Raw genomic sequence first — 26180 nt, 5'->3', positions numbered from 1 at the left:
GATAGCAGAAAAGAGATGGGAAAACGTCACTGTGGACTCCCTGGCACCACCAAAGGCCAAGTTGAGGACTTGAAAAATCCTGAGCCATGGTGTTAATCACGTATGCTACCCACTGCGTGATGTTAGCTGCTTTTATTCCTGTCAGATTTATTTTAATTTCCATTTAAAAGTAAATTACACTTTAAGCTTTAAGAAGAGGTAAAATATTATGGTGTCAATGTAAGGACGTCCAAACCTGCAGAGAATTTTTATAAAAATTTATTTGAGCCAAATAGATGATATGCCTGGAAGCAAGATCTCAACAATACTTCAGACAATGGCTGTTTGCTGCTCTTTTTATGCATTTGGTTAAGGAGGGAATGTATGGAAGATTACAGGAAGGTAGGAGAAGGCAAGGAGGCGGGGATTGGATTACAAAATAGTTAGCAAGATTGTGTGCTATCTTGAGAGTGGTTTTGCTTGTGAGGGGTCTGAAAAGAGGCATTTCAAAGGTGTGTTAACCCAGATGCACAGAAATAATGGACAGGGCTTGCTTTTAAGGCAAAGGTAAATCTTTTCTAAAGAAGTTATATGCCTGGGACATAACCATCCACCATGACCTGTCCAGCCTGGAATGTGTGATCAGATCACCTTATGAAGTGACTTTCCACAGAGCCCCCTAAATGTTTTCAACAACCATGTAAAATTTTATCCCCATTAAGGTTCATTTCATTGAGTAAAATGTCTATTTATACCAAGATCTGGAAATAATTAATTAAATAATAATAATAATAATAATAATAATAAAAAATCTCTCCTCCCTTCCTTTCTTCCTTCCTTCCTTCCAGGGATCACTACTTGTGTGATGTGACATGGGTAACCAAAGAAAGGATTTCTTTGCAATGGCTCCGGAGAATTCAGAACTATTCAGTCATGGATATTTGTGACTACGATGAGTTTAATGGAGGATGGACTTGTTTAGTGGTAAGGTTAAATGGGATGTTCTGCTTCTACATGTCATCATCGAAGGGCTGTTTGAAAACAAGGAGAGAGTGAGTGGTTGGGAATCAGGCAATGAAGTTTGAGTTTCTACTCTTTCTCTTTGTCTGACCCTGAGGCATAGGGACCAGTCTTGACTAACTTTTAGATAACCTGATACCTGGTGGGGCTTTTGTTTCACCTTCACTCACTAGTCATACTGTTTTGGTCATGGATACTATCACTTGGGAAGGGGGGTGATCAGAAACCCAGAAGATAGAATTTGATGTCAAAAATCAAAACTCCAAGAGAGCCAGGGGCTTAAAGGTTAATGATGTGTGTTTCAATAGAGAAAATACAGGAAATGGGGAATGACTGGCTGAGTACATGTGAAACAAAACAAACATCAAGAGGCTACAAGTCTGTTACCGTACTGTGACTATCTTTAAGCAGTAAACAGCTTTAGAATCTAAATAGAGTAACTACTAGTCTGAGAGGTGGCAACATTGAAGGAAATGCAAATGTTACATCAATTGAGGTACTGAGGGTGTTTCCAGCCAAGAGACCACAAGGTCCAGCCAGGCTGGTGGATCAGAATTAAAGCCCCTTTGGGAGCCTGTCCCTTCAGGAGGGGTAGAGCCTGGTGGAGATTTGCTGGCATATGTCAGAGACACCTCCACAAACTGCTTTTCTAGTAATGGGTCCTACATACCTCCACTTGTTGCTCCCATCTTGATTGGACACCGGCAAGATTCTCACTTCAAAAAGTTTGGGCACCTTGTATCTTGATTCACTCATTTCTTTATGCAACAAACATTGAATACATATTATGTTCCAAGCTCTATGCTCAGCTCTGGATTTTTTTTTAATTATATAGCATGCCTTTTCCCAAAATGTTTATGTTCTAGTATGGAATGCCATTATGAAAATCAATAATAATAGTTACCATTTTGAACATTCATAGTAGCCACATACTGTGGAGCATGAGGTTCAATAATGTTAGGGAGCTCATTTAGCTCCCATGACAACCAGAATGCAAATTGCCATACACAAGCTTTGCTTCCTGCCAATTAAACCATCCTAAGTTCAGGGTATTGAGCCTTAAAAAGGTATAAGCAAGTATTAGAAATGTAGAGCAAATGAAAATGATCAACTCAACTGAGAGCAGACACAGTGGGATGGGAGATGATGTGGGAGAGACCTGGAGTCATCTGGCATAAATTTCCAAATGCTGAGCAGATAAGGACATAGGGGCCCTGTGTGCAGAGGCTGTGCAAAGGTGTCTAGTGTGAATACCTTGAAGCGTGCAGGGCCTACGGGTACATAGGGCTAGGCGGGGGGGAGCCGCATAATGGTGACAACTGAGGTTAGAGACATAGACTACGAGTCCGGTGTTAATTCTGAGGAGTTTCGGCTTGTCTTATAAGATATGGGGAGCTTTGCGTGGTTTAAATACAAGAGAATCATGAGATAGAGCTGTCTATTGCCAAATGAGGTTGGCTGGGGTTGAGCAGGGTAGAGAGCTGATTGGAAGGAAAGAAGAGCAGCAGGGTCTCTAACCAGATCAAGCAATGGACCAAGGGAAGTCAGACTGGACATGAACGATGGCAATAGTGGTGGAGAAAGATAAGAGAAGTCGAAGAACTAGATCACAGGGGCTAAAGTGGGTGATTGAAAAGAGTAGGAGTCTAGAATGATTCCCGGGTCTCTGGCTTAAGTGAATTGGTGCCACTAACCAGGAGAAGAATGAAGGAGTTAAGAACAAGCTCATGGGGGTGGAGGAAAGATAACATTATCTTCAGCAGTGTGCATGAATTGAAATGCTGGTAGACTCCCAGGTCAGCATGTGGGTATGGAACCAGGACAGAGCTCTAGGAAAGAGAGGTAAATGATGTGATTATGTAAAAATACTAACATAGATGTAAATATATGAATAGAGAAAGCTTTCAATTATTTTATTATAAGTGCAATTTTGCTTATATTACCACAAAGTGAGGCTAAAGAATTAAATTCATATCTCGCTTCTCTTTGAAACACTGTCTTTTTCCCTCCGTAGGCACGGCAACACGTTGAAATGAGTACTACTGGCTGGGTTGGAAGAGTAAGTGTTTAAGAGTTACGGGTTTTTCTGTAGTATGGATCAGATACTCAGAACTCTTTAATATGTAGATACTCCAAACAAGGGCCCAATGTTATTTGTTAATAACAGAGATATTAGTTGACCTATTCTTCAAAATATTTAAATTATCCTGTAGAGATATATTTTTACAGAGAATATATAGCACACTCAGTTGGAAAAAAGTAAAGGGACAAGTAGAAAATCAAGGAAGTACAGACAAAACAGAAGACAGTCTCTAGGCGTATTGTAGCTCCCGGTAAGTTAGTTAAAAACTACCAGTGCTGAAAGGCGGCCAAAAGGCTGAATGTACTCGTTGACCTCATATTTGCGGTTATGCGCTTCAGAGGCAGAAAACACAATTTCCATCACAGCCTGTAGAAGTGCATAAGGAGCTGTGACTGCGGTACATCCAGCAGAAATTCAGTGGCATACACACCACACCTACTATGCATCTCTCTTTGGAGGAAATCATACTCATATGGGTTCACACTTTGATGGGCCCCAGATGCGGAGCTGTGTCCAAGCAAGCACGGTGACCCTCAGAGACTTTCATGCTTCTCACTCCCACCTAGCTATTCTTGGGCAGAATCACTGACCACATTGCACTAAAACCATGCAACGAAACAAGTTGATGAAGGAACTCCAGCCATCGTGGCACCTCATGTGGAAGATGAAGACTGAATCTCACCGAATTTTTATGACCACTTCTATTCAGCCCCTTTTAAGAGAGAAACAAAGTGAAACAAAACATGTCAAGATTTCACTTCTCCAGGGGTAGTGATGTGAGGGCTCCGGTCTAGGAACATGGCCCCTTCCAGTTGGGGTGGGAACTCCGATGGCATTCACACATCCCTTTTCTTCAGGCATTGATTGGGCAGAGGGGAGAGGTTTGCCAACATGAAAAGTGGTTTCCTCCGTGGCAAGAGACATACTACACTTCCTCACGACTCTTTGGAAAAAATATGTTTTTTCCTCTCTGTGTTTAACCAGACAGATGCCACTTTTCACACATTTCTACTAGGCACAACTCCATCCAGGGGAAACAGGGAAATGTATTAAAAAGATAAGGCTGTGAACACAGGTCTAGAGAGGGGAATGTGTTTCAGAGCTCTGTAATGAGAACACCAAGTGTACTGCACGCCTCAGCTTGCTTCATAAATGAATTCGCTTTGAATCACTAAATAGAACAGGGAAGCATTTTTCTTCATTCCCCAAATGGAAGCTGATGAGATAAGAAACATCGAGGGTGAAGTGAACCAACAATTTTAAAAGACCATCTCCTACCTGCTCTCAAATGTAGTAAAGAAATCAGTTATAAAGTGACATATTCCTTTCAGGCTGGGGTAGATACTCTTCTGCTTAAACTACATTATGTTCTGAGAATTATCTTTTATCAAACCGTAAAAAATGGAAATTCCGTTCTACATTTCCATAAAACTATTTTTTTTGTAAACGGTTGATCCTATTTAGCAAAATGAAAAGATTTATAATAAAATGATAACAATATGAATGTTTCTGTACTGAAATCCATGGCATATTCCGTATGGTGTCTAGACCAGAAATGGTTAAAGACATTCTCAGTCTGATTTTCAAAAAGAAATATGTCTCAAAGACAGGGAGAAAAATGTCCCTCAAATTACAAACCACATCCAACCTAAAATAGTCAAAAATAATATTAGTCTATTTCAAGAAAGCACATTTGTGACACTGAGGAAACTAAATTCTTGAAACTGAAAAGCTAATGCTAATTTTTGCACACTTGTAATCAGAAGTCACAGAGTTATCCTCCAAAGAGAGATGCCCAAGAATAGCACTATCCACTGCTATGTGTTGAGTATCCTTTGTAAAGTAAGCCCCTTTATGTTCATTCTCTCATTTACTTTTCACACAAAAATTCCCTAGGAGTTAGATCTTTTTGTCTGCCTTTTCTAGAAGAAGAATTTTCTTTTCAGACACTCTGGTTTCATTTGTCAAGTAAATGAAGCATGGGTGTTGGGAGGACTTTCTAAAACTAAAGTTGGTACTGAGATGAAACTGAAGTGTTTTAATGTGTTTTTTTGCTTTCTATTATTTTCTAGTTTAAGCCTTCAGAACCTCATTTTACCTCTGATGGGAAAAGCTTCTACAAAATCATCAGCAATAAAGAGGGCTACAAACACATTTGTTTTTTCCAAATAGATACAGAAGTGAGTATTCTCACATAATTTATTTCAGGTTGTTCTTCTCTTTATGAAACTAACTTGAAGTGGAAGTCATTTGGCAAAGTCAATCAGTGTGTTCAAATAATCAGGTTAATTCAAATTCCTCTGGAGGTATCTGGAGTGAAGTGAAAGACATGAGATAATCTGAATTCCTGATATAAGTGATTTAATCCTCCACTTAACCTTGACTAGAGAATCTAATCAACCTCTTTTTAATCCCATCAGAATTGCACATTTATTACAAAAGGAGCCTGGGAAGTCATCAGTATAGCAGCTCTTAACAGTGATTATCTGTGAGTACTCTAATAATCGATACCATGTAAACGTGTTTGTCGTAATAACACCCTCTTTGCCCAGAAATGGGGGAAAATCTCCTACAAATAAAGAGTAGTCTGTTTGGAATGTGTTCAGTACACTTTTTTATTTTTAACATACGGAAGCCTTAATGATTTTCACATATGCTTAGCAGATTTGATACCCTGCCACCAAGCAGCAGTACCTCTTGCTCTTACCTGCTTTATAGCAGAAGAGCTGTAGCCTTTTTCTTAACCATCCTGTAATACTGAACTAGCACTCAGGGGCATTTTGTTTAATTTCAGCCGGCACTGAATTTTTGGAAGGCTCGGAGAGGCTATTTTATGGGTCCTTGTCTCAGCCTACTCTTTGGAAAACAGAAAGCTTTGCAGGGGCTGTCAACTGCAAACAAAGTGTCCCACTGTTGGTGGGAAAGGGAGTGTTAAATTTCATTAGCATCTTAAGCACATTTACAATGTTTTGATTGGTCTCACCTGGAAGAATTTTGCCACCACCCAAAGCAGTTTTTGAAGGTTCTCTTTAAAAGTGGTTTCTGCCACTCTTAAGAAGATGGGCTACTGCCACCAGAAGTTTGTGTTATAGATCAGAAAATATGAAAATCCACATAGAGAAATGAGGCCTTAACTTCAGACTAGTTGCCAGTCATATTTTTCTTACAAAAGACTTCTTTTGAGTTTTTACTTGTCATGTAAATTAAGGGAGCATTCAGATCTTTTAGTCTATTAAATAAAAAGAATCCCCTATTTAGAGATGATGGGGGGGATGGTTTCTGGGTAAAAGGAAACGGGGAAGAATGATAAAAGAAGGGCAAGCACTAATGCACATGCATTTGTATGAGCACTAATGCTTGGTGTTGAGTAAATGGAGTGTACTTGACTTTTTTTAAAAAACATAATTAATGTATATTTCATTTGTTTTCTTCCCAGATACTACATTAGTAATGAATATAAAGGCATGCCAGGAGGAAGAAATCTTTATAAGTAAGGGCACTATCGAGTTGTTGACTTGAGTCTTTTTAGCTGATGAATAATTTCTGGACTCTTTTTTTCCTTGTCCTAACTAATATATTAAACTGAAATTGCTCTCAAATGCTTTTATTCCATTACAAATCAATCTGGATGTCAACAAAAACAATTACTTTATTAGCTGTTTTGTGATGTTTTCAAATAATCGAAGGTTTGAAGTTATTATGAATTAATTTGCATGCTTATCCCACTTTAAAAGGTTTTTAAGGATTGCTTTGGCATTCTGATATTTTTGAAACTACAATATAGCAGTATTCAATTCCTTTCTTTCGTTGGTCCTTTAATCAAGCACTTAATCTCTACCACTGATTTTACAGAATCCAACTTAATGACTATACAAAAGTGACATGTGTTAGTTGTGAGCTGAATCCAAAAGAGTGTCAGTACTATTCTGCATCGTTTAGTAAAGAGGCGAAGTACTATCAACTGAGATGCTCAGGTAAGGACAGGGAGGGAGAGCAGCGGCCCTGGGGACTCAGAATGCTCATCCGCAGTAGTTCCCTGCATCCCCTCAGCTTTCTTGCTTTCCCTTCCCCTCCACTCCCCAGCTGATTGTCCCTCTTCTCTCAACAACCTTCTTACCACCCTCCTGGCTCAGTGTCTTCATACCTGAAGTCTCTCTTTCTGTGTCTAATTTAGGAAACACTCTTTCTGCCCTGCTCAATTCTCTCCTTTTGAATCTGAGGAGTTCTTGAAATCATGTACGTTCTCTTCTCTTCACTCACATTTAAGTGGTGAGTTAATCACCCTTCCTTCCTATTCCAACCAAGAAGCTTGCTTTAGACTGAAAACACTCACACCCCAGAGCTTATGTATAACAGAGACACTTTATCTTTATCCACACATATTGCGGGTTTTAAAATTATTATTTTATGCACTTGCCTCTTTAAATGAGCAAATAAATGGATGTGGGTGGTGCCTGCTCCTCAATGTGCTTACAGCTCTATCTTCTATTGCTATTGTTATTACCGTTTTCTTTATTATAAATGAAGAAACCTGGACAAAGCGAGGCAAGGTGATGTCCACAGATCACACAGTAAATAAAGACACAATGGGATTCACACACAGGACTGGGCCTTCCCAGCCCTTCATTAAGCATTGTGCTAGACTATTTCTCAAAATGACAGAAAGAATCTGGGTATTTTGAACAGAACTGTCCAAAAAGAGGTCTCCAAACCAGTTATTTGAAGCTTTCTTTACTATTATATATATATATTTTTTTATGATTCTTTACTGTGGCTATTTTCAGTCACCATTTCTTGGGCATGTGTTTTAATACTAGCACTGTGCTAAAAGTTTTACATTCATGATCTCATATGATCCTTAAGGAAACCTATAATATCGATAATCTCATCCTCATTTTATATGTGAGGAGAGGAAGCACAGATATGTTGCCCTAAGTCACACAGCAGGTAAGCCAGATTCAAACCCAGGTCTGCACAATGCCTCTGCTGTTGTTCTGATCAAGTGTAAAAATTACTATTATTATCTAAATGCATCAAAATTAAAAAGCTTTTCTATACATTACCTCCCACTCTGCAATTCCACAGTTGGGATAGTGAAGATGTGTGCAGATGAGAAAAAACACTGATGTATGCCAGAAAGGAATCGCTTATCCAAGTGAAGCACTCTGCAGTTATGCTGAGGGGCTCGGGACTCTGCAGGGTGGGGGCAGTGGGAGGGAAATACGCCCTTCCCCAAAGTGAGGCTGTCTCCAGAGCTTTGCCTTAAGGAGAGTGGGGCCTGACAGCTTGTATGGTTTTAGCAGGATTGTGGATTTAGAGAGCAAGGAAGGACAGCAGCTCTCCTGGGGTCCCTATGTTTAGTGCACAAATGAGGAAATTGGGCACAGAAATGATAACGTGCCCGAGGCACCAGCAGGGCCAGACCTTCATTCCCTGCTTCACTATCCTGAGCCGTGTGCCTTTCTGGTAATATTTCTTACACTCAAATTGCACTATTTTAAGGAAGGAAAACCAGCTAATATTTATTAAGCCCCATATCCACTCTGATAATTTATTCTATCAAAGTGAAATGATAATAAATGCTATTTTTGAAAGTATGCTATCCTGTTTAAAAAAACAAAACAAAACAAAACAAAACCTCTAACCCATATATTCCCCTGATTATGTTTACAGGCCCTGGTCTGCCCCGCTATACCCTGCATAGCAGCAGCAATGATAAAGGTATTTTCAAATATTTCACCATTCATTTGCTTTTTAGGAAAATGTGTATAAATAGGACCAACATGTACTTAGGAGAGTGGAATTTTCTTTGATTTTAGAATGTCTTAGCAATGACATTGAACATAAAGCTTGCAATCTGAACGTAAAATCCCATCAGTGAATTGCCGACTTGTTCCGTATAGCTTTGCACAACTCAAATTATTCACATTGTAATGAATTACTGCTGTCTCAAATATTTGTTTAGAATTGAGAGTCCTGGAAAACAATTCAGCTTTGGCTAAAATGCTGCAGGATGTCCAGATGCCTACAAAAGAACTGAACTTCATTATTTTGAATGAAACAAGTAAGTTAAATTTCTTTGGGAACAGAACTTTTCATGGAAACACCAATAAAAATGTAACTATATGTGATAACTTGATCTGAAAATATGCATTTTATATTGTATACAAATCTAATTTAAGGTTATTTTTCCATGAAATGTTCTGTTACAAGAACTACTAGTTTTATATTCATTTGTCTTAAAATACAGTACCATTCTATGTAAAATTTATTGTGTTAAGAGGAAAGTTATTTACAGAAAATGCACTATTGCTAATTCAATTTCATTCCAATAGTAACTCTGTTCTATTATTAAGTCTTAAATGTGTGTTTAGCTTAATGATATGCTAATGTTTTTATCTTTAACCCAAAGAGATCAAAAAATATTTGAAATGATTGTATTAAAAAAAAATAGGGTTGACTAGAAGATGCTGAAACTTCAGTCTCAGCAGAGAAATCTTGAATTTATCCTAACCTCCTATGCCTCAATAGTTAGCCTAGTCCCTGGCCTGATAGCTGGATCATGGATTATATTCAGAGACCACTAAGAACAATGGGTTTCTTTGAGTAGGGAATCTTGTAATTTGTTTATTTTTTATTTGTTTGCTTGTTTTTTTCAATTAAGGGCTGACAACTAATAAGGGAGGGGGGAATCCATCAGGACTTATTTTAGATTTATTGTTTTCTTAATATAGGATAGTAATAGAAAAGATTCACCTCATCTAATTTTAAAAAGCAGGAAAAGCACTGGAAAGTGTAGGGTACTTCTGAAGAACAGCTTAGAGCCGTGCTATTCAAACTGAATGTGCATGTGAGTCACCTGGGACCTTGTTAACATGTACATTCTGGTCAGCATAGGCCCAGGAGTCTGAGTTTGTAATAAGTTCCTAGGTAATGCAGTGTGCCACTTATCCCCACCCCCTTGTATCAGGCTTAACTGGCAAGGGCTTAGAGTTCTGGAGAGCTAATTGAACTGCCAGGTGGTGAAGGCACTGAATACTGAGATGTGGCATTCTATTTCAGTTGGTAAACAGTGGGGAGCTCCAGAAGGTTTTAGGGTCAGGGAAACCACAGGATTGGATGGATAACCTGATAGAGAGTGAAGGATGGAGCTGCCAGAGTGGGAGGGTCCAGCTGGGAGGTGGTATACCATTAGAACTCCAGGAAAGGAGGGCCTGAGGGAGAGTCTGGGAGGAGGGAATAAAGAGAGGGTTGAACTAAGGACTAGAAAGAAAAGACTGTGAGTCATCAGAAAGGTAGAACTAAAACACTTCCAATCAACTAATGCTGATTCAAACAAAAGAGACATCAAATGGTGGATTGGACATATTTATTAAAAACATTATAATCAGGGAGAATTCTGGTTAGTGTGGCAGAGTAGGTAAATACTGCTTACCTTCTCTCTTGACCACATCAAAATTACAACTAAACTGCAAAACAACCATCATTGAGAATTGCCTGAAATCTTGCTGAACCAAAGCTCTACAACTAAAGACATACAGAAAAAGCCACATTGAGACTGGTAGGAGGGACAGAGATGCAGAACAGGCTGGTCCCACACTTGCATGTGTCCATTAAAAATCAGGAGGGATATCTCAGCTGCAGAGCCACCCTCCGTCCAGGGAGCGAGGGGTCCCACTGTCACACTAGGGTCCCCAGCCCAGGGTCCCAATGCCAGGCAGAAAAGTCCCCATAATTTCTGGTTGTGAAAATCAGTGGAGATTGTAACTGAGTGAGACAGAGAGTAGCCAGGGTCCCAGGCACACTTCCTAAAGGGACCACTCAAGGACTTACTCACCGACCTAATCAATGGCTCTGAGCTCCAGTGGTGGGACATCAGCTAGAGAGGTGACAAGGATATATGGTGAGAAATTGAGTTGTCTGGCTTCAGGATGAGGGCTAGAGGGGCAGCTTTCTCCCAGATGGAGGAGCTGGCAGAAACCACTGTCTGTTTGTTGAGCCCTTCCCCTTCCCAATGTGCAAACACAGATGGCTGCCATATCTGAAGCTCCATTAAGCTGGCTAACCCTATTCATTCACCACACCCTGGTGATTCTGAGACCCTACCCACCCAACTTTTAGGCACACTCTCAAGTCACTTCTAGTGGCTTTTTAGTACAAACTGCCTGCCTTGGCTCATGCTGCAGATTTTCCTAAGGTCTCTTAAAGATTTGCAGAACCCAGACAAGCAGCATGAGGCTTGAGCATGTCGTGTACATCTGGCTGAGCAGTATTAAGCCCAGCAATAGCAGCAGCCAACCTTGTTTCGAGGCTTGGCCTCTTGTGGCACTTCCAAGCACAGTGCATCCAGCAGCTATCTGTGGATTGCTTTGTGGTTCCTCCCCAGTGGCCCCAGGTGGGAAACAGGATGAGACTAAACTTGACCTGCAGCGAGTCTCCTCCCAAATGGTTTTGGGGCTGGCATGCCCAGTGGCCAGCTTCAAACTGAGCTGGAGCATCGCTTGGCCACCTCCAAGGATAATGCACCCAAGGGGTGGATTAGGCAGACACCAAAGCCCTGCTGAGGCAGAGCCTGCTCTGTAGGGTCAGTCCCTGTACCACGGCTCCTCCACTGTAGTCACAGTCCTCACAACCAATGAGCCCAAGAGTCAATCCCTCCAACTGATGTGCAAACAGCAACCAAGGCTCAACTACAAGAAGAGGGCAAACAAAACCCACACAAGGGACACACCTGAAGTGCATAGCTCAGGTTACCGGGAAGACTGCACCATTGAGCCCCGCAGTACACCGACTACATAAGTCCACTCTACTAAGACCAGGAGACATAGCAGCCCTACCTAATACATAGAAACAAACACAGGCAGGCAGCCAAAATGGGGAGACAAAGAAACAGGTCCCTAATAAAAGAACAGAACAAAGCTCCAGAAAAAAACTAAACAAAATGGAGACAAGCAATCTACCAGACACAGAGTTTTAAACACTGGTTATAAAGATGCTCAATGATCTCAGTGTAAATTTCAACAAAGAGATAAGAGACATAAAAATGGAAATAGAAAACATAAAAAAGAACCCGTCAGAAATAATGGAAATGAAGAATACATTACAGGGAATCAACAGTAGATTAGGTTAATCAGAGGATCAAATCAGTGATTTAGAAGACGAGGTAGCAGAAAATACCTAATAAGAATGGCAAAAAAAAAAAAAAAATGAGAAGAGTTTAAGGGGCCTCTGCAAAAACATCAAGCATACCAACATTCACATCATAGTGGTACCAAAAGGAGAAGAGAGAGAGAAAAGAATTGAAAACCTATTTGAGGAAATAATGAGAGGAAGCTTCCCTAACCTGTTGAAGGAAATAGACATACAAGCTCAGGAAACACAAAGACTCCGAAACAACATGAACCCAAATAGGCCCACATCATGACACATCATAATTAAAATGCCAATGGTAAAACAAAGAGAGAATCTTAAAAGCAGCACGAGAAAAGCAGTTAGTTACCTACAAGGGAGCTCCCATAAAATTGTCAGCTGATTTTTCAATAGAAACTTTACAGACCAGAAGGGATTGGCAGGAACATTCAAAGTGATGAAAATCAAGGACCTACAAACAAAATTACTCTACCCAGCAAAGCTGTCATGTAGAATCGAAAAAAAAGACAGGAGTTCATTCACCACCAAACCACTATTACAAGGAATCTTAGAGGGACTTCTTTAAGACATAAATAAATTAAATAAATAAATAATATGAATAATAAAATGGCATTACTATATACCTATCAACAATTACTTTTAATGCAAATGGATTAAATGCTCCAATCAAAAGATAGAGGGGCTGAATGGATAAGAAAACAAGACCCTTACATAGGCTGCTTACAAGAGATTCACTTCAGATCAAAAGACATGCACAGACAGAAAGTAAAGTGATGGAAAAAGATATTTCGTGAAAATGGAAACAAACAAAAATCTGGGGTAGCAATACTTCTACAGACAAAATAGACTTTCAAACAGAGACTATAACAAGAGACAAAGAAGGACCAAGTAACCCCAGATGATTCTGGCTAATCAAGTGAAGAAACCCAAAATGCTACTATGAGGGGACCTGCTCACCCATATGTTCACTGCAGCATTATTTACAATAGCCAAGATATGAAGACAATCTGGGTGTTACTAAATGAATGAATGGGTACAGAAGAGGTAGTGCATATATACAATGGAATATTACTCAGCCATTAAAAAAAGAATGAAATCTTGCCATCTGCAACATCCATCTCTGAATGGAGCAGAGAGCATTTTGCTGAGTGAAGTAAATCAGACAGCAAAACACAAATGTCATATGATTTCACTTATAAGTGGAATCTAAAGAACAAAATAAACAAGCAAATGAAACAGAAACAAACTCAGAGATAAAGAGAACATATTGATGGTTGCCAGGTGGGAGGGGTTTGGTGGTGGGTGAAAAAGGGGAAGGGATTAAGAAGCACAAATGGGTTGTTACAAAGTAGTCAGGGGGATGTAGGGTATAGTATAAGGAATATAGTCAATAATATTGTAATAACTATGTACAGTGACAGGTGGGTACTGTTGAATAACTATGACGTAAACCTGAAACTAATATAATATTGTATGTTAGCTACATTTTAATAAAAATCTTTAAAAAGAAAGAAAGAAAAGCTGTCTCTTTCAGGTGCCAATGAGGCAGCCTCATGAATAAATTTTGCATTTACTATTTAGTGGTGTGCAAGAGCTAGTTCACAACTGCTCATGAAAGACAATAATTAAATTTGGGGGAATTTTGTTTAAACAAAGCCTTTAATTTAAAAAAAATATACAAACATTCAATTTAATAATTTATAATACTTAAAACTCACCATTTTCTAATTATCTTATTACACTTTGCTATTCTCTAAATGCTCTTGAGGTTCTTTGCATCTATTATATTTGCATAGTGGAAATATATAATGGAATGCTACTGTACCTCTCTTCCCAAATCCACACTCAGTGATATCACACTAGTGGCTTGAAATTGGCCATGATGGGAGTATTTATACCACAGTAATTAGTAATCAGCAAATGCTACAAATCAGGGCTTTATACCTTGTTTTGTTGATTGTCTAAATAAGCTTTCTCAACTTTTCTTTTGTTTTGTTTTATTATTATCACCACCCTAAGGAGCCTTTTGGATATTTTTGTCTTAACTATTTCTTCCACATAAATATTTAAACCACAGATATACTACTATTTATGTACTCTATGCATATCTATGCTTTATACATACAAAGAGTACTATGTTTTGCCCTTTCCCAAGAGTCAGTTTATGCCTCCAGGGGGCCATATCACCTCCTCAGAGAATGCATGATTTAAAAGTGATGAAAAAGGAGATCCAAGATGGCAGAGTAGATAAACTCTGTGCCTGGTTCCTTTCGTGAATACATTTAAATTACAACTAAATTATAGAACAGTCAACCAGGGGAACCATCTAAAGTCTGGCTGAACAAAAGTTTTGTAACTAATAATATAAAGAACCAGCCACATTGAGACTGGTAGGAGACGTAGAGATGAGAAAAGGGCAGTTTCAAAACCTCTTTGTGCCAGTTGAGAATCAGGAGGGATAGCCACGGAGGTTACCCCAGAGGAGCAAAAGACACCAGCCCCCCCACACCCAGAGTACTGGTACCCAGAAGAGAATCCCCCACAACATCTGGCTGTGAAAAACAGTGGAGATTTTGTCCATCGGGGTGGGACACAAGGCTCCAGGAAACCCAGACGTACTCTGAAACAGCCCACGCACAGGCTCTCTCACTTGCAGGTACTCACCATGGGTTCCAGCGAAGGGACAGTGGCTCAAGGTGCATCAGATACACACAGGGGGAAGACTGAGGTGCGGTGCTTCCAGGCAAGGGCTGGAGGATAGCCGTCTTTTTCTGTGTGGGATCCTTCTCCAGTGCAGCTGGCAGGCGAGCACCATCTTGCTTGTGTTGAGCCCGCCCCCACAGGCCAGATCTCAATCTGATTGGCCTGGTGAGCTCCACTGCTTCAACCTGCTGACTCACTAGGAACCTGCTCTACCCAGTTACCCCAACACCACCAGCACTTTCTGGCTAGCAGCCAGCCCTACTCATGTTGCACTCTTTCCTGGAAATCTATCAGAGTCCATGGCCCCCAGACAGGCAGTTACTGGCCTCACAGACTTTGACTGAGTTACTCCAGGCTTAGCACTGGCAACAACCAGAATTTACCTTAGGGTATCCTAGCTTTTTATGGAGCTACCCCAGGCCCAGTACTGGTGGCAGCTGTCCTCAGTTCACAGCGTGGCCTCTCCCACATGCCTTCAGTGTTATCACAGGCAGCAAAAAACAGTAGACTGCTTTGTAGCTCCTACTACAGGTAGTCCCTGACTGGTCACAGGCAATAGTGACATAGGCCTGTACCACAGCCCCTCCCAAGAGGCCCCAGAACCAACATACTTCAATATTGTCTTCAAACCACAGCAGAGCACCCCCCAATTAACCCCACAAACAGCACACACGTGGGGCAGTCTCAACGGACTCCAGAGCCCACTAGCACAAATCGCACTCTGTGGGGTTTGCACCGCTCACAGTAGCTCATAAGATGTGATCACGACCAAAACCCACACCCAATCAGCCCGAGGGTCAATACTATCCACAGATGTGCCAAGAGCAATCAAGGCTCAACTATAGCAGGAGGGCACACATAAGGGAAATTGCTGGAGTACCCAGCTCAGGTGACCAGGGAAACTGTGCCACTGGGCCCCACAGGCCCCCCAGCCAAAACCGGAAGATATAGCAGATCTACCTAATACATAGAAACAAACAGAGAGGCAGCAAAAATGGAAAAAAAGAAATGCATCCCAAATAAAAGAACAGGAGAAAACTCCATAAACAACTAAACAAAATGGAAGCAAGCAAGCTACCAGATACAGAGTTCAAAACAATGCTTATAGGGAGCAGTCGGATGTCTCAGTTGGTTAGAGCATAAGCTCTTAACAACAGGGTTGCCAGTTCAATTCCCACATAGGCCAGTGAGCTGTGCTCTCCACAACTAGATTGAAGACAATGAGCCGCCACTGAGCTGCTGGAGGGGTGGCCAGATGGCTCAGTTGGTTAGAGCATGAGCTCTTAACAACAAGGTTGCTGGTTCAGTTCCCACCTGGGATGGTGGGCTGCGCCCCCTGCAACTAAGATTGAAAATGGCGACTGGACTTGGAGCTGAGCTGCACCCTCCACAACTAGATTGAAGGACAATGACTTGGAGCTGATGGGCCCTGGAAAGAAGCACACTATTCTCCAATAAAGATTTTTAAAAATTTAAAAAGAAAAAAAAACCACAATGCTCATAAGAATGCTCAAGGAACTTAGTGAGAACTTCAACAAAGAGACAGCATGAATAAAAAAAAAGGACACAGAAACCATAAAAAAGAACCAGTCTGAAGTGACTACAATAACTGAAATGAAGAATGCACTAGAAGGAATCACCAGCAGACTATATGAAACAGAGGATTGAATCAGCAATTTGGAAGAGAAGGTAGCAGAAAACACCCAATCGGAACAGCAAAAAGAAAAATAGAATCCAAAAATGTGAGGACAGTTTAAGAGACCTTTGGGACTACATCAAGCATAATATCATTTGCATCGTAGGGGTACATGAAGGAGAAGAAAGCAAGCAAAGAATTGAGAACCTATTTGAAGAAATAATGACTGAAAACTTTCCTAACCTGGGGAAGGAAATAGGCATACAAGGACGTGCAGAGAGTCCCAAACAACATGAACCCAAAGAGGTCCACACGTTATAATTAAAATGGCAAAGATTAAAGACAGAGAGAATCCTAAACGCAGCACGAGAAAGACAACTAGTAACTTATAAAGGAGCTCCCATAAGATTATCAGGTGATTTCTCAACAGAAACTTTGCAGGCCAGAAGGGATTGGCACAAAATATTCAAAGTGATGAAAAGCAAGGACCTACAATCAAGATTATCCAGCAAAGCTATCATTTAGAATTGAAGTACACATGAAGAGATTCCCAGACCAAAAAAAAAAAAAAAAACACTAAAGGAGTTCATCACCACCAAACCAGTATTACAAGGAATCTTTGAGGGACTTCTTTAAGATGGAAAAAAAAAAAAAAGATGAAAACTATGAATAAAATAGCAGTAGCTACATATCTATCAACAATTATTTTCAATGTAAATGGATTAAGTACTCCAATCAAAAGACATTGGAGGGCTGAATGGATAAGAAAACAAAACCCTCGTATATGTGCCCAGAAGAGACTCACTTCAGATTAAAAAGTAGACACAGACAGAAAGTAAAGATATGGAAAAAACATTTCATTAAAATGGAAATGAAAAAAAAGCAAAACAAAACAAAAGGTTGGGATAACAATATTTATACCAGACAAAACAGACTTTAAAACAAAGACTATAACAAGAGATGAAAATGGATCCTGTAATCCCACTTCTGGGCGTTCATCTAAAGAAACCCAAAATGTTATTTTGAGGTGACATGTGCATCTATGTGTTCATTGCAGCATTGTTTACAATGGCTGAAATGTGGAGGCAGCTTGGGTGTCCATCAATGGAAGAATGGATAAAGAGGAGATGGTACATATACACAATGGAATATTGCTCAGCCGTGGAATGGGATGGGTTTTTGCCATCTGTGGGTGCATGGATGGACCTGGAGGGTACTGTGCTGAGTGGAGTATAAGACAGAGAAAGACAGATGCAGTGTGATTTCACTTATATGTGGAATCTAAAGAACAAAACAAACAAAACAGAAACAAACTCATAGGTATGGAGAACATATTGATATTTGCCAGATAGGAAGGGTGTTGAGGGTGAGTGAAAAATGGAAAGGATTAAGAAGTACAAACTGGTTGTTACAAAGGAATCATGGGGATGTGGTATAGCATAAAGATTATAGTCAATAATATTGTAATAACTATGTACAGTGTCAGATTGGTACTAGATTTGTTGTGATAGATGGGAGGGAGTTGAAGGACAGAGTGAAAAATATGAAAGGATTAAGAAGGACAAACTGGTTGTTACAAAATAGTCATGGGGATGGAAAGTAAAGCTCAAGGAATATAGTCAATGATATGGTAATACCTATGTATAGTGCCAGGTAAGTACTAAACTAGTCAGGGGGATCATTTTTTAAATTATATAATTGACTAACCACTATGCTGTATACTTGAAACTAATGTAGAATAATATTGTCAAGTGTAATTGAAAAATTTTAAAAGGGGGGGAGTTTAAGGGGAATAAGAGGTCCATATTTCCAGGTATAAAACAAATAAGTCATGGGGATGTAATGTACAACATAGGAAATATAGTCAATAATATTGTGATAGCATCGTGCAGTGTCATATGGTTGCTGCTCTTATTATAGTGATCACTTCTTTAGGTATATAAATGTTGAAAAGTATGTTGTGCACCTGAAACTAATATAATGCTTAATGTTAGCTATATTTTAATAAAAATCTTTTCAAAAAATAAAAAAAAATTAAGTAAGAAAATAAAAAAGTGATGAAAAATGTTAATAACGCAGATTAAACTTAAGTGTCTCATATCTGTACAAATTACATTGTGAATAGCACAACAAATTGAAAAATATTCTTCCAGTATTTGAACATTATTTACCAATTCAACAAAGAAGCTGCTTACTTCATTTACAAACTATTGAAGTTTCAATATGTCTTTGCTGTTTCATTTTTGTCTCAGATGTTAATGTAAATTAAAATATCAATCAATGTTCATATTTGATAGATACTCGCTTGTCAATTGCAACTGTAGACTGGCTTTAAACGCCAAGACTTCAGCAAAAATCAACAAAAGTATTCAGTGAGAATCAATTGGCTGCATCGATTTACAATGAAGATTATTTTGTGTTATATTTTTGTTTGTAAAAAAAAATGATCAATTGATAGTTCGAAATATAACAGACTAGAATTTTTGTTTTTATATGTAGATTTAATCAGAAGGCATAAGATAATCAGTAAAATACCAATTGAAAAAAGTCTATATGAAGATTTTACTCCTCCTTAACCCTTTCTTTTTTCCTTAACTAAAATATCGTAACAAAAAACAAAATCAAAGATAAACATAGGAAGAAGCAGCTCTAGAGATAGAGATAGGGAAGTTTTTCCCTGCAGGTTAAATCCACGGACAATGGAAATAATCTTGTTAAAATATGGAACGACTCTCCTTTTTCTCTCTCTCTCTTTTAGATTTATTAGTCCAGCTCATCATCTTGAATTTGGAAACAAAGGAAACCAATTCATTATTTAGGGACAAATTTTATTAAACTGATGTTAAATCAAGCACAGAGAATTAAACAGATCTACGGGAGGTCACGTAGAACGTGCACAACGGTTTGCTCCATGTAAACCTGACTTATTCTGTGAAACACACAACTGAGAATGGGAACTCAGCTTTGTGGTGTGGCATGGCAATAACAATTACAAAAATGTTATTAAATCAGAATTTTAAAATAGAATTGGGACCAACTGAAAATCCTAAGTATCTTTAAGGAAATTCAAAAAGAAGAAAACATTTTGGAAGCAAACTTAGAACATAAGCTATAAACAAACTAGATAAGTAGATCAAATGCCAAAAGAACAGAATTGTAAAAACAAAACATTAGTAATTCTAAAATGCATTTTTATTGTATGAGGCACCAATGTATTTAATAAATACATTAGTAACAACTTCATTCTTTTCATCTGAATTAGTATTGTAACCTAAAAGAGAATGTGTGTATTTCTTAAAAACATGCTGAATTGAAGCAGTTCATTTTATTTTTTTAATCCTAATTTAACAAATTGTTAAACACTGGATATGACTTATCATTGACAAGTAAGGAACCAAAATCGTGTGCTAATAATTGTTCTTAATACACTAATTAATCTTTCCATTTGTTTAGAATTTTGGTATCAGATGATCTTGCCTCCTCATTTTGATAAATCCAAGAAATATCCTCTACTAATAGATGTGTAAGTATTCAAGAGGAGGGAAATATTTAGAACCATCATACTATTTTTTTTTCCTAGTTTAGCTGACTGATAAATAGAGCCAAACGCACCCTTTCTGTCTTTCAAAATCATTGTGAAGCAATTTTACTGTTTCTTCCTTCCATTTTGTAACCACAAACCCAAACCTATGTTTTCTACCTTCTTTCTAAAAGAGAAGGTAGACAGTCTTCTTTCATCAAAATGGTATATGGATTTTGTTTCCCTGAATTCCAATAGAATTCCAAAGGAATTCTCAAGTCCCCATTTTCATTCTTTCACTGTGGTCATTTTAATGAGCAAGAGATGGGTATCAACAGTTTTTACAGTTTCCTTACCCCCAAACTTTGGTAAATGTCTCTCATGGTTGCCTTTCATTCATTAAGATATCAGGTTTCTCTTTCTTTAGTTCCTGAAATATCCCTGCCTTGTACTTTCCATTCCCATTTTTGGTGAAGAGAACATATGTGACATAGGAAAGTATTCATTATAATCCAAACTTCTTCAAGTCATGGAGAAAGTTCTGAAACCACAAGTCTTTGAGCAGCAACTGTGAACTCATGTGAATTCTAAATATGGCAGCTTTGTAAAATAACTTTGATAATTATTAGGAATACATTTTACTTTAATCCTTCCAAAAGTGCTGACCTCACCCATAATACCACAATTCCAGTCTTCCTGTTTTAGCATGACTTATGTCCTTTATTAAAAACAAAACAAAATAACAAATGTGCTTGGTGACTGCTGTAGACCAGGTAATTTGCCTTACTTCATTCACATAGCAAACCCATGTATGAGGCCAATTATATAGAAGAGAAAACTGAAGCTCAAGCTCAGGGGCAACACTTTTTTGTTGTTACTAGCAAAAAAAAAAAAAAAAGGAAAAGAAATAAAGGAGGAGGAGGAGGGGTACAGATATTCGTCAGGCGCAACCTTCTTCCATTGTATTTCAAGTTCCATGTAAACAAAACATAAGAGCTCAAAGAAAGAGGAAGAGGTATTTTAGACTTCCGGATGTGCTATTTGATTTTCATTAAGCCTAGTTTTGACTTTAATGACATTAATTTTCTTTAGGCTTTAGCCTCCAGTCCCAAAAAAAGGATCCTTTAGAAAAGAGTGATATTTTTATCTTCTTTGACTCCCTAGCAAGTAATAATTAAATCTCCCCTTCATTAGGAAAGTTTTTTTTAAAAAAAAAGAGAGAGAAAAGGTAAATTTAGTGTCCATTTCTTTTCAGTGATTTTCCTCTTCATGTCCTTAGATGTCTAAAGTTTGTTTTTTATTTTTAAAAATAATGCCATTTAATATTATGTTAACTATTATTAAGAGAAGCTGTTGCTCTACCAAATTTAATATCAAAAGGACCAAGGCGTTTCACACGTTATTAAAAAATGTTTACATGCCCAAGAAATGCATGATTGAGTCCTTCCTTTTAAAGTTAGAATGTTACAATATTTAGTTGAAAATTAAAGTAATGCAATAATTTATTTAAAACAAAAGCTCTTTTGACTGCCATCCCTCAGGAAAGGGAGGAAAATGTTAGCAAAGGCAGCCAAGCAGTCCTGAGGAGGGGACAGTGAGCAGCTCAGTAGGAGAGATGGGCTGGGGAGGGACGAGTTATTGGAGAAGATCTGGGCCCAGGAGTCCTGTAGATGGTGCAAAGTCGATATATTTAAATGAGATGCAATGAACTATAGCGAGCTTCCCTTGATTAACAAAGGGAAATGAGATTGCTTGAGGGAGACTGTGCATACAGCTATCTGGCAGGTAGGTTGTAGCTTGTGAAAATTGTAGACATAAAGGAGTTAAACTTATTAATAAATAATATGCCTAACAACATACCCATTTTCCAACACAGTTTACTTCTCCTTTGATGTTTTAAGGAATCGTGTTCATTCATACTTTGGCCCATTCCACAATGATTTGCAGAGCAATAGTGTGTAACATGATGCTGGGTACTGGGGGGAATGCAATGCATATCACACAGCAGTCAAAATCTTTAAGAAAGATCCAAACTAGGAAACACACTTTGTAGTCTAGGAGTGTTTGTAAGCTGAAATGGAAAAATCTACTCAGAGCTGCATTTATTATCATCCTCATTAATTTTTCATGACACAACTCCCCCGATCCCAACTATTAAAGAATTTATTTCTTTGATTTCCAAGATATATATAACTTAGAAAATGTTGGTCTATAAAGTCTGTGTTTGATAACAGTCTTCAAAGATTATGCTGATGGGTATCTTTGAAGGAAACACTCAGTCATTATAGTAATGTTGTCAAGTTTTAGAGAACCCATGATGAACACCTCAGATGGCACGGTTTCAGGCTCATGATGGGAAAAAATGCACACGTCTTGTCCACAGGGACAAGAAACATAAGCACTCCTCATTTGATTTAGGAAAACCACACAGGCTAACAATTTGGTTTTTTTCACAGATACGCAGGACCCTGCAGTCAAAAAGCAGATGCCACATTCACACTCAACTGGGCTACTTACCTTGCAAGCACAGAAAACATTATAGTAGCTAGCTTTGATGGCAGAGGAAGTGGTTACCAAGGAGATAAGATCATGCATGCAATCAACAGACGACTGGGAACACTGGAAGTTCAAGATCAAATTGAAGCAGCCAGGTGAGTGACTAGGAGATGAAGTCAAAGGTCATCTGATTTTTTTTCCTCCTCAATTTATATTTTAAATTCATAAAGTGTAAAAAATGTAAAGTGTCCTCGGATGAATTTGTAACCTTTCATCTTTGGGGTGGATTTTCTGTGAAGATATCATGTTTAGATAAAAATGTACATCATTATGTAGATGTAAATAAAGTTTTAAAGACGCTATTTCCTAAAGCCCTTTCTGTATATGACTCTAGAAAGGGAACTGACATATGTGCTACCACCTTCAAGGAACAGAGACTCAAAGTTCATCAAACACATAGACAAACTCAGGGATGTATGTACCCCTGAGTAAACATCTAAGCAGGCAGACGATAGTAAGGGATCAGTAGCGGAGTCCAGTGTTCATTTACACCGGAGGTCGGTGAAGGCTATGACGTCCTAGGAGTGGCTCTTACCACCGGCTGGATGAGGGTTACTCCTCATCTAATTCTGGGAAAACTATAGAGCACAACCTTCGTTGCTCACAATTATAAGGGCTTCAGAAAGTATGAATCTCATTCTTGTGCTCTACAGTTATGGGATCATAGATAAACATGATCTGACTTGAGAGATTTTAATTATAAATGATGGTTACTCAGTAATGTGCATGTAACATGGGAAATGTTTTACTTGAATTGTCTTTGAAGCTGCACAGCAACCCTGTAGATGTTTTTATCCCGTATTTCAGGTAAAGAAATAGAGGCTCCTAAGTCAGGTAATTTGCCAAGGTCAGTCAGGATGTGAGTCCAGGTCTCACTCCAAGTCTTATATTCACTTGCATTCAACTGATAAATAGAAAATGGAATCTTTGAATTTCTATAACCAAGTGTGTGAATGTCTGCGGAACATAAGTAGGTGATTTAAAATAACGTTGTGAAATTCTGAATGATTAAATGGGTGGAGGAAAATGCCTTTAAGAAATGGAACAACTAAAAAAGAGAAGATGGCAATTTATTGAGTATCCCTGAGACTCTTATACCAAAGCTCATGATTAACTATTTTCCTTAAAACTAAAAAAAGAGAGGTTTAGATTAGAGAGAGGATAAATTTGTTCAAGAGTGAGGCTGTAATACTTTTAAATATTTTTTTTATTTATCCAGATTAGTCCTCTGTGAGAAAGGACATAGTTTCCAGGGCCTCTCAGATCTGATCGACACAAGCCCTAAAGTTACAGAATTGAGTATCCACAATATACAACTCCAGTAGAGCTCGAGCTCTGAGAAACGGGGTTGCTGGTTCGATTCCCACATGGGCCAGTGAGCTGCGCCCTCCACAACTAGGTTGTAGGACAACTACTTGGAGCTGATGGGCCCTGGAGAAACACACTGTTCCCCAATAAAAATAAATAAATAAAGTAATGAGATGTAGTTTGTTTATACAATGGGATAGTATTTCAGCAACTAACAACTATCCACAGCCACATAACTGGATCTTACAAATAGACTGTTGAATGGGAGAAGCCGGGCACAAAAGTGTACATTCTGCATGATCCAATGTATGAGTATATATAATTAAAAACCACGGCACAAATTCCAGTGAAATTTTTATAGAATACAATAAAAGGAAAACATTTTATTTTTTTTTACTTTTGCAAAAGGAGAAATGATCCAGAGACTTCTGGGTGATAATAATGTACTATATCTTTGTTTAAGGATATGCTCAGTTTGTACACTCAGTTTGTACACTTGGTGCACATATCTGTGGAGAAGGTAATGAGTTGAAAACTACTTACTTTAATTTTTTTTTAATATTGCTTAGCTAATATTGTTTAACTCAGGGCAGCCTCAGACAGATAGCATCAACTGAAAAACACAGATTCTCAAAGTCACACATAGGTTTCCCACACTCCTCAATATGAGTTAAGTGTTCCCATTTACTAGATTTTTTTAAGTAAATAAATGACCTTTTGATGTAAGGTAGGATTAAGAAACCAGTGCATAAAACATTTCTCTCTTTACCTGGCTTTCATTCCCGAACACAATTTTGTGGCAAAAAGTGTTCTTTATCCATCAAGGAAAAAGTCCTTATATAATGACGCTGAACTAACTAATCAACATCCAGCATAAAAAGGGATTTATTTAGAGAGTCGTTGTTTATGTTCTCAGGTAGGGGGCTCAGATACATTTCTAAGCCCTACCCAGATGTTCTGCATGCCCCTGTATTTCTCTATGGCAGGGGCAGCCTCTCTTAAACTGAAAAACATCTGGAGAGATTTAAATTCAATTATGTAAAGAAAAGTGCATCTGGGCTGCAAATTTTTATATAAAGCTGTGAAAAAAAAACTGCCAGGATTTGTTTTCTGTGAAACACACACACACACACACACACACACACACACAATTTTTATGGAGTCCAGCAAAAGTAAACCTTGTTCATCTTGCTGTTAAGTTAAAAATGATAGACATTGATCTCAGGTGTTTATTTGATGGCTGGCAGTAATATAGCTTAGTTTCTAATAGAATGGAATAGAAAACAAATGGCAGGGCTTCACATTTGTGTCTTCATCTTAGTTTTCTATATACAATGCAATGCTAATTCATGGACTTCTTCCATGTATTTTAGGCAATTTTCAAAAATGGGATTTGTGGACCCCGAACGAATTGCAATTTGGGGCTGGGTGAGTAGTTGTTTGGCTGATGAATCTATATGCATTTCTTAGTGAATATAACCCAGAGCAGGATAATGTATCTTTTGTATGTAAATATTTGGAGATGAAAATCATGTCTACCCTTTTAATCTAAGAAGATTTAAATAAAATATGTTAGATCTCTGAGCAATGAGTCCCTACTAGCCAGGCTTACACAATGTTTGTTATGATGAGGGAGAGAAGTGAGGAAGGAGAGAAAGAGGGAGAGAAGAAGGGAAAGAGAGAGCAAGGGAGGGAGGAAGGGAAACTTTTCTCATGAGTCAAGGTCAGTGAAGATTTAGTGTTTATTGCTTTCACTTTTTCTGTAATTGGTATTACCCAGCGACTTTTCAATGCTTTTCCCTCACATCTACCAAGAAAAGGGGCTAGGGCTCTGAAAATTGTAGCCTTTAGTACAGTCCAATTAAGGCCAATTTAAACCTCCTCTACTATGCTTTCTATCTCTAAAGAAGCATGGTATAATATATAAAGATGTGAGAAATGCAGAAACTGCGACTCGCTTACCATATGTCCTTAATTCCTTTACCTCCATAAAAATAACTATTTCTATCCTTTAGTCATATGGAGGGTACGTAACCTCAATGGTCCTGGGAGCAGGAAGTCACGTGTTCAAGTGTGGAATAGCCGTGGCACCTGTGTCAGCATGGGAGTTCTATGGTATGTAATTGCTATCAGGTACAAAGAGATACTGAGTGTTGACCTTAAAATTCCAATAGTCAAACCATTTCTTTTTGGGTTTCAGTGTTTCTACAGTGAATAGCTGATTT

General features: G+C 38.5%; 1 protein-coding gene across 3 annotated transcripts in view; it reads left to right on the top strand.

Moving 5' to 3' along the window:
• Positions 1-26180, top strand: part of DPP4 (dipeptidyl peptidase 4) — an 83655-nt gene that overhangs the window by 42346 nt on the left and 15129 nt on the right. For all 3 annotated transcript variants that reach the window (XM_081052338.1, XM_081052339.1, XM_081052340.1), the window contains 12 exons: positions 828-963; positions 3014-3058; positions 5155-5262; positions 5503-5570; positions 6519-6572; positions 6935-7056; positions 8756-8803; positions 9048-9146; positions 20025-20094; positions 22548-22742; positions 25329-25383; positions 25971-26070. In XM_081052338.1, coding sequence (XP_080908464.1) covers positions 828-963; positions 3014-3058; positions 5155-5262; positions 5503-5570; positions 6519-6572; positions 6935-7056; positions 8756-8803; positions 9048-9146; positions 20025-20094; positions 22548-22742; positions 25329-25383; positions 25971-26070 — 1100 coding nt within the window. The remainder of the gene's footprint in view (positions 1-827; positions 964-3013; positions 3059-5154; positions 5263-5502; positions 5571-6518; positions 6573-6934; positions 7057-8755; positions 8804-9047; positions 9147-20024; positions 20095-22547; positions 22743-25328; positions 25384-25970; positions 26071-26180) is intronic.

Source organism: Rhinolophus hipposideros (genome assembly GCF_964194185.1).
Source record: "Rhinolophus hipposideros genome assembly, chromosome: 6".
Taxonomy (NCBI): domain Eukaryota; kingdom Metazoa; phylum Chordata; class Mammalia; order Chiroptera; family Rhinolophidae; genus Rhinolophus; species Rhinolophus hipposideros.
This window is presented reverse-complemented; position numbering and strand designations above follow the sequence as displayed.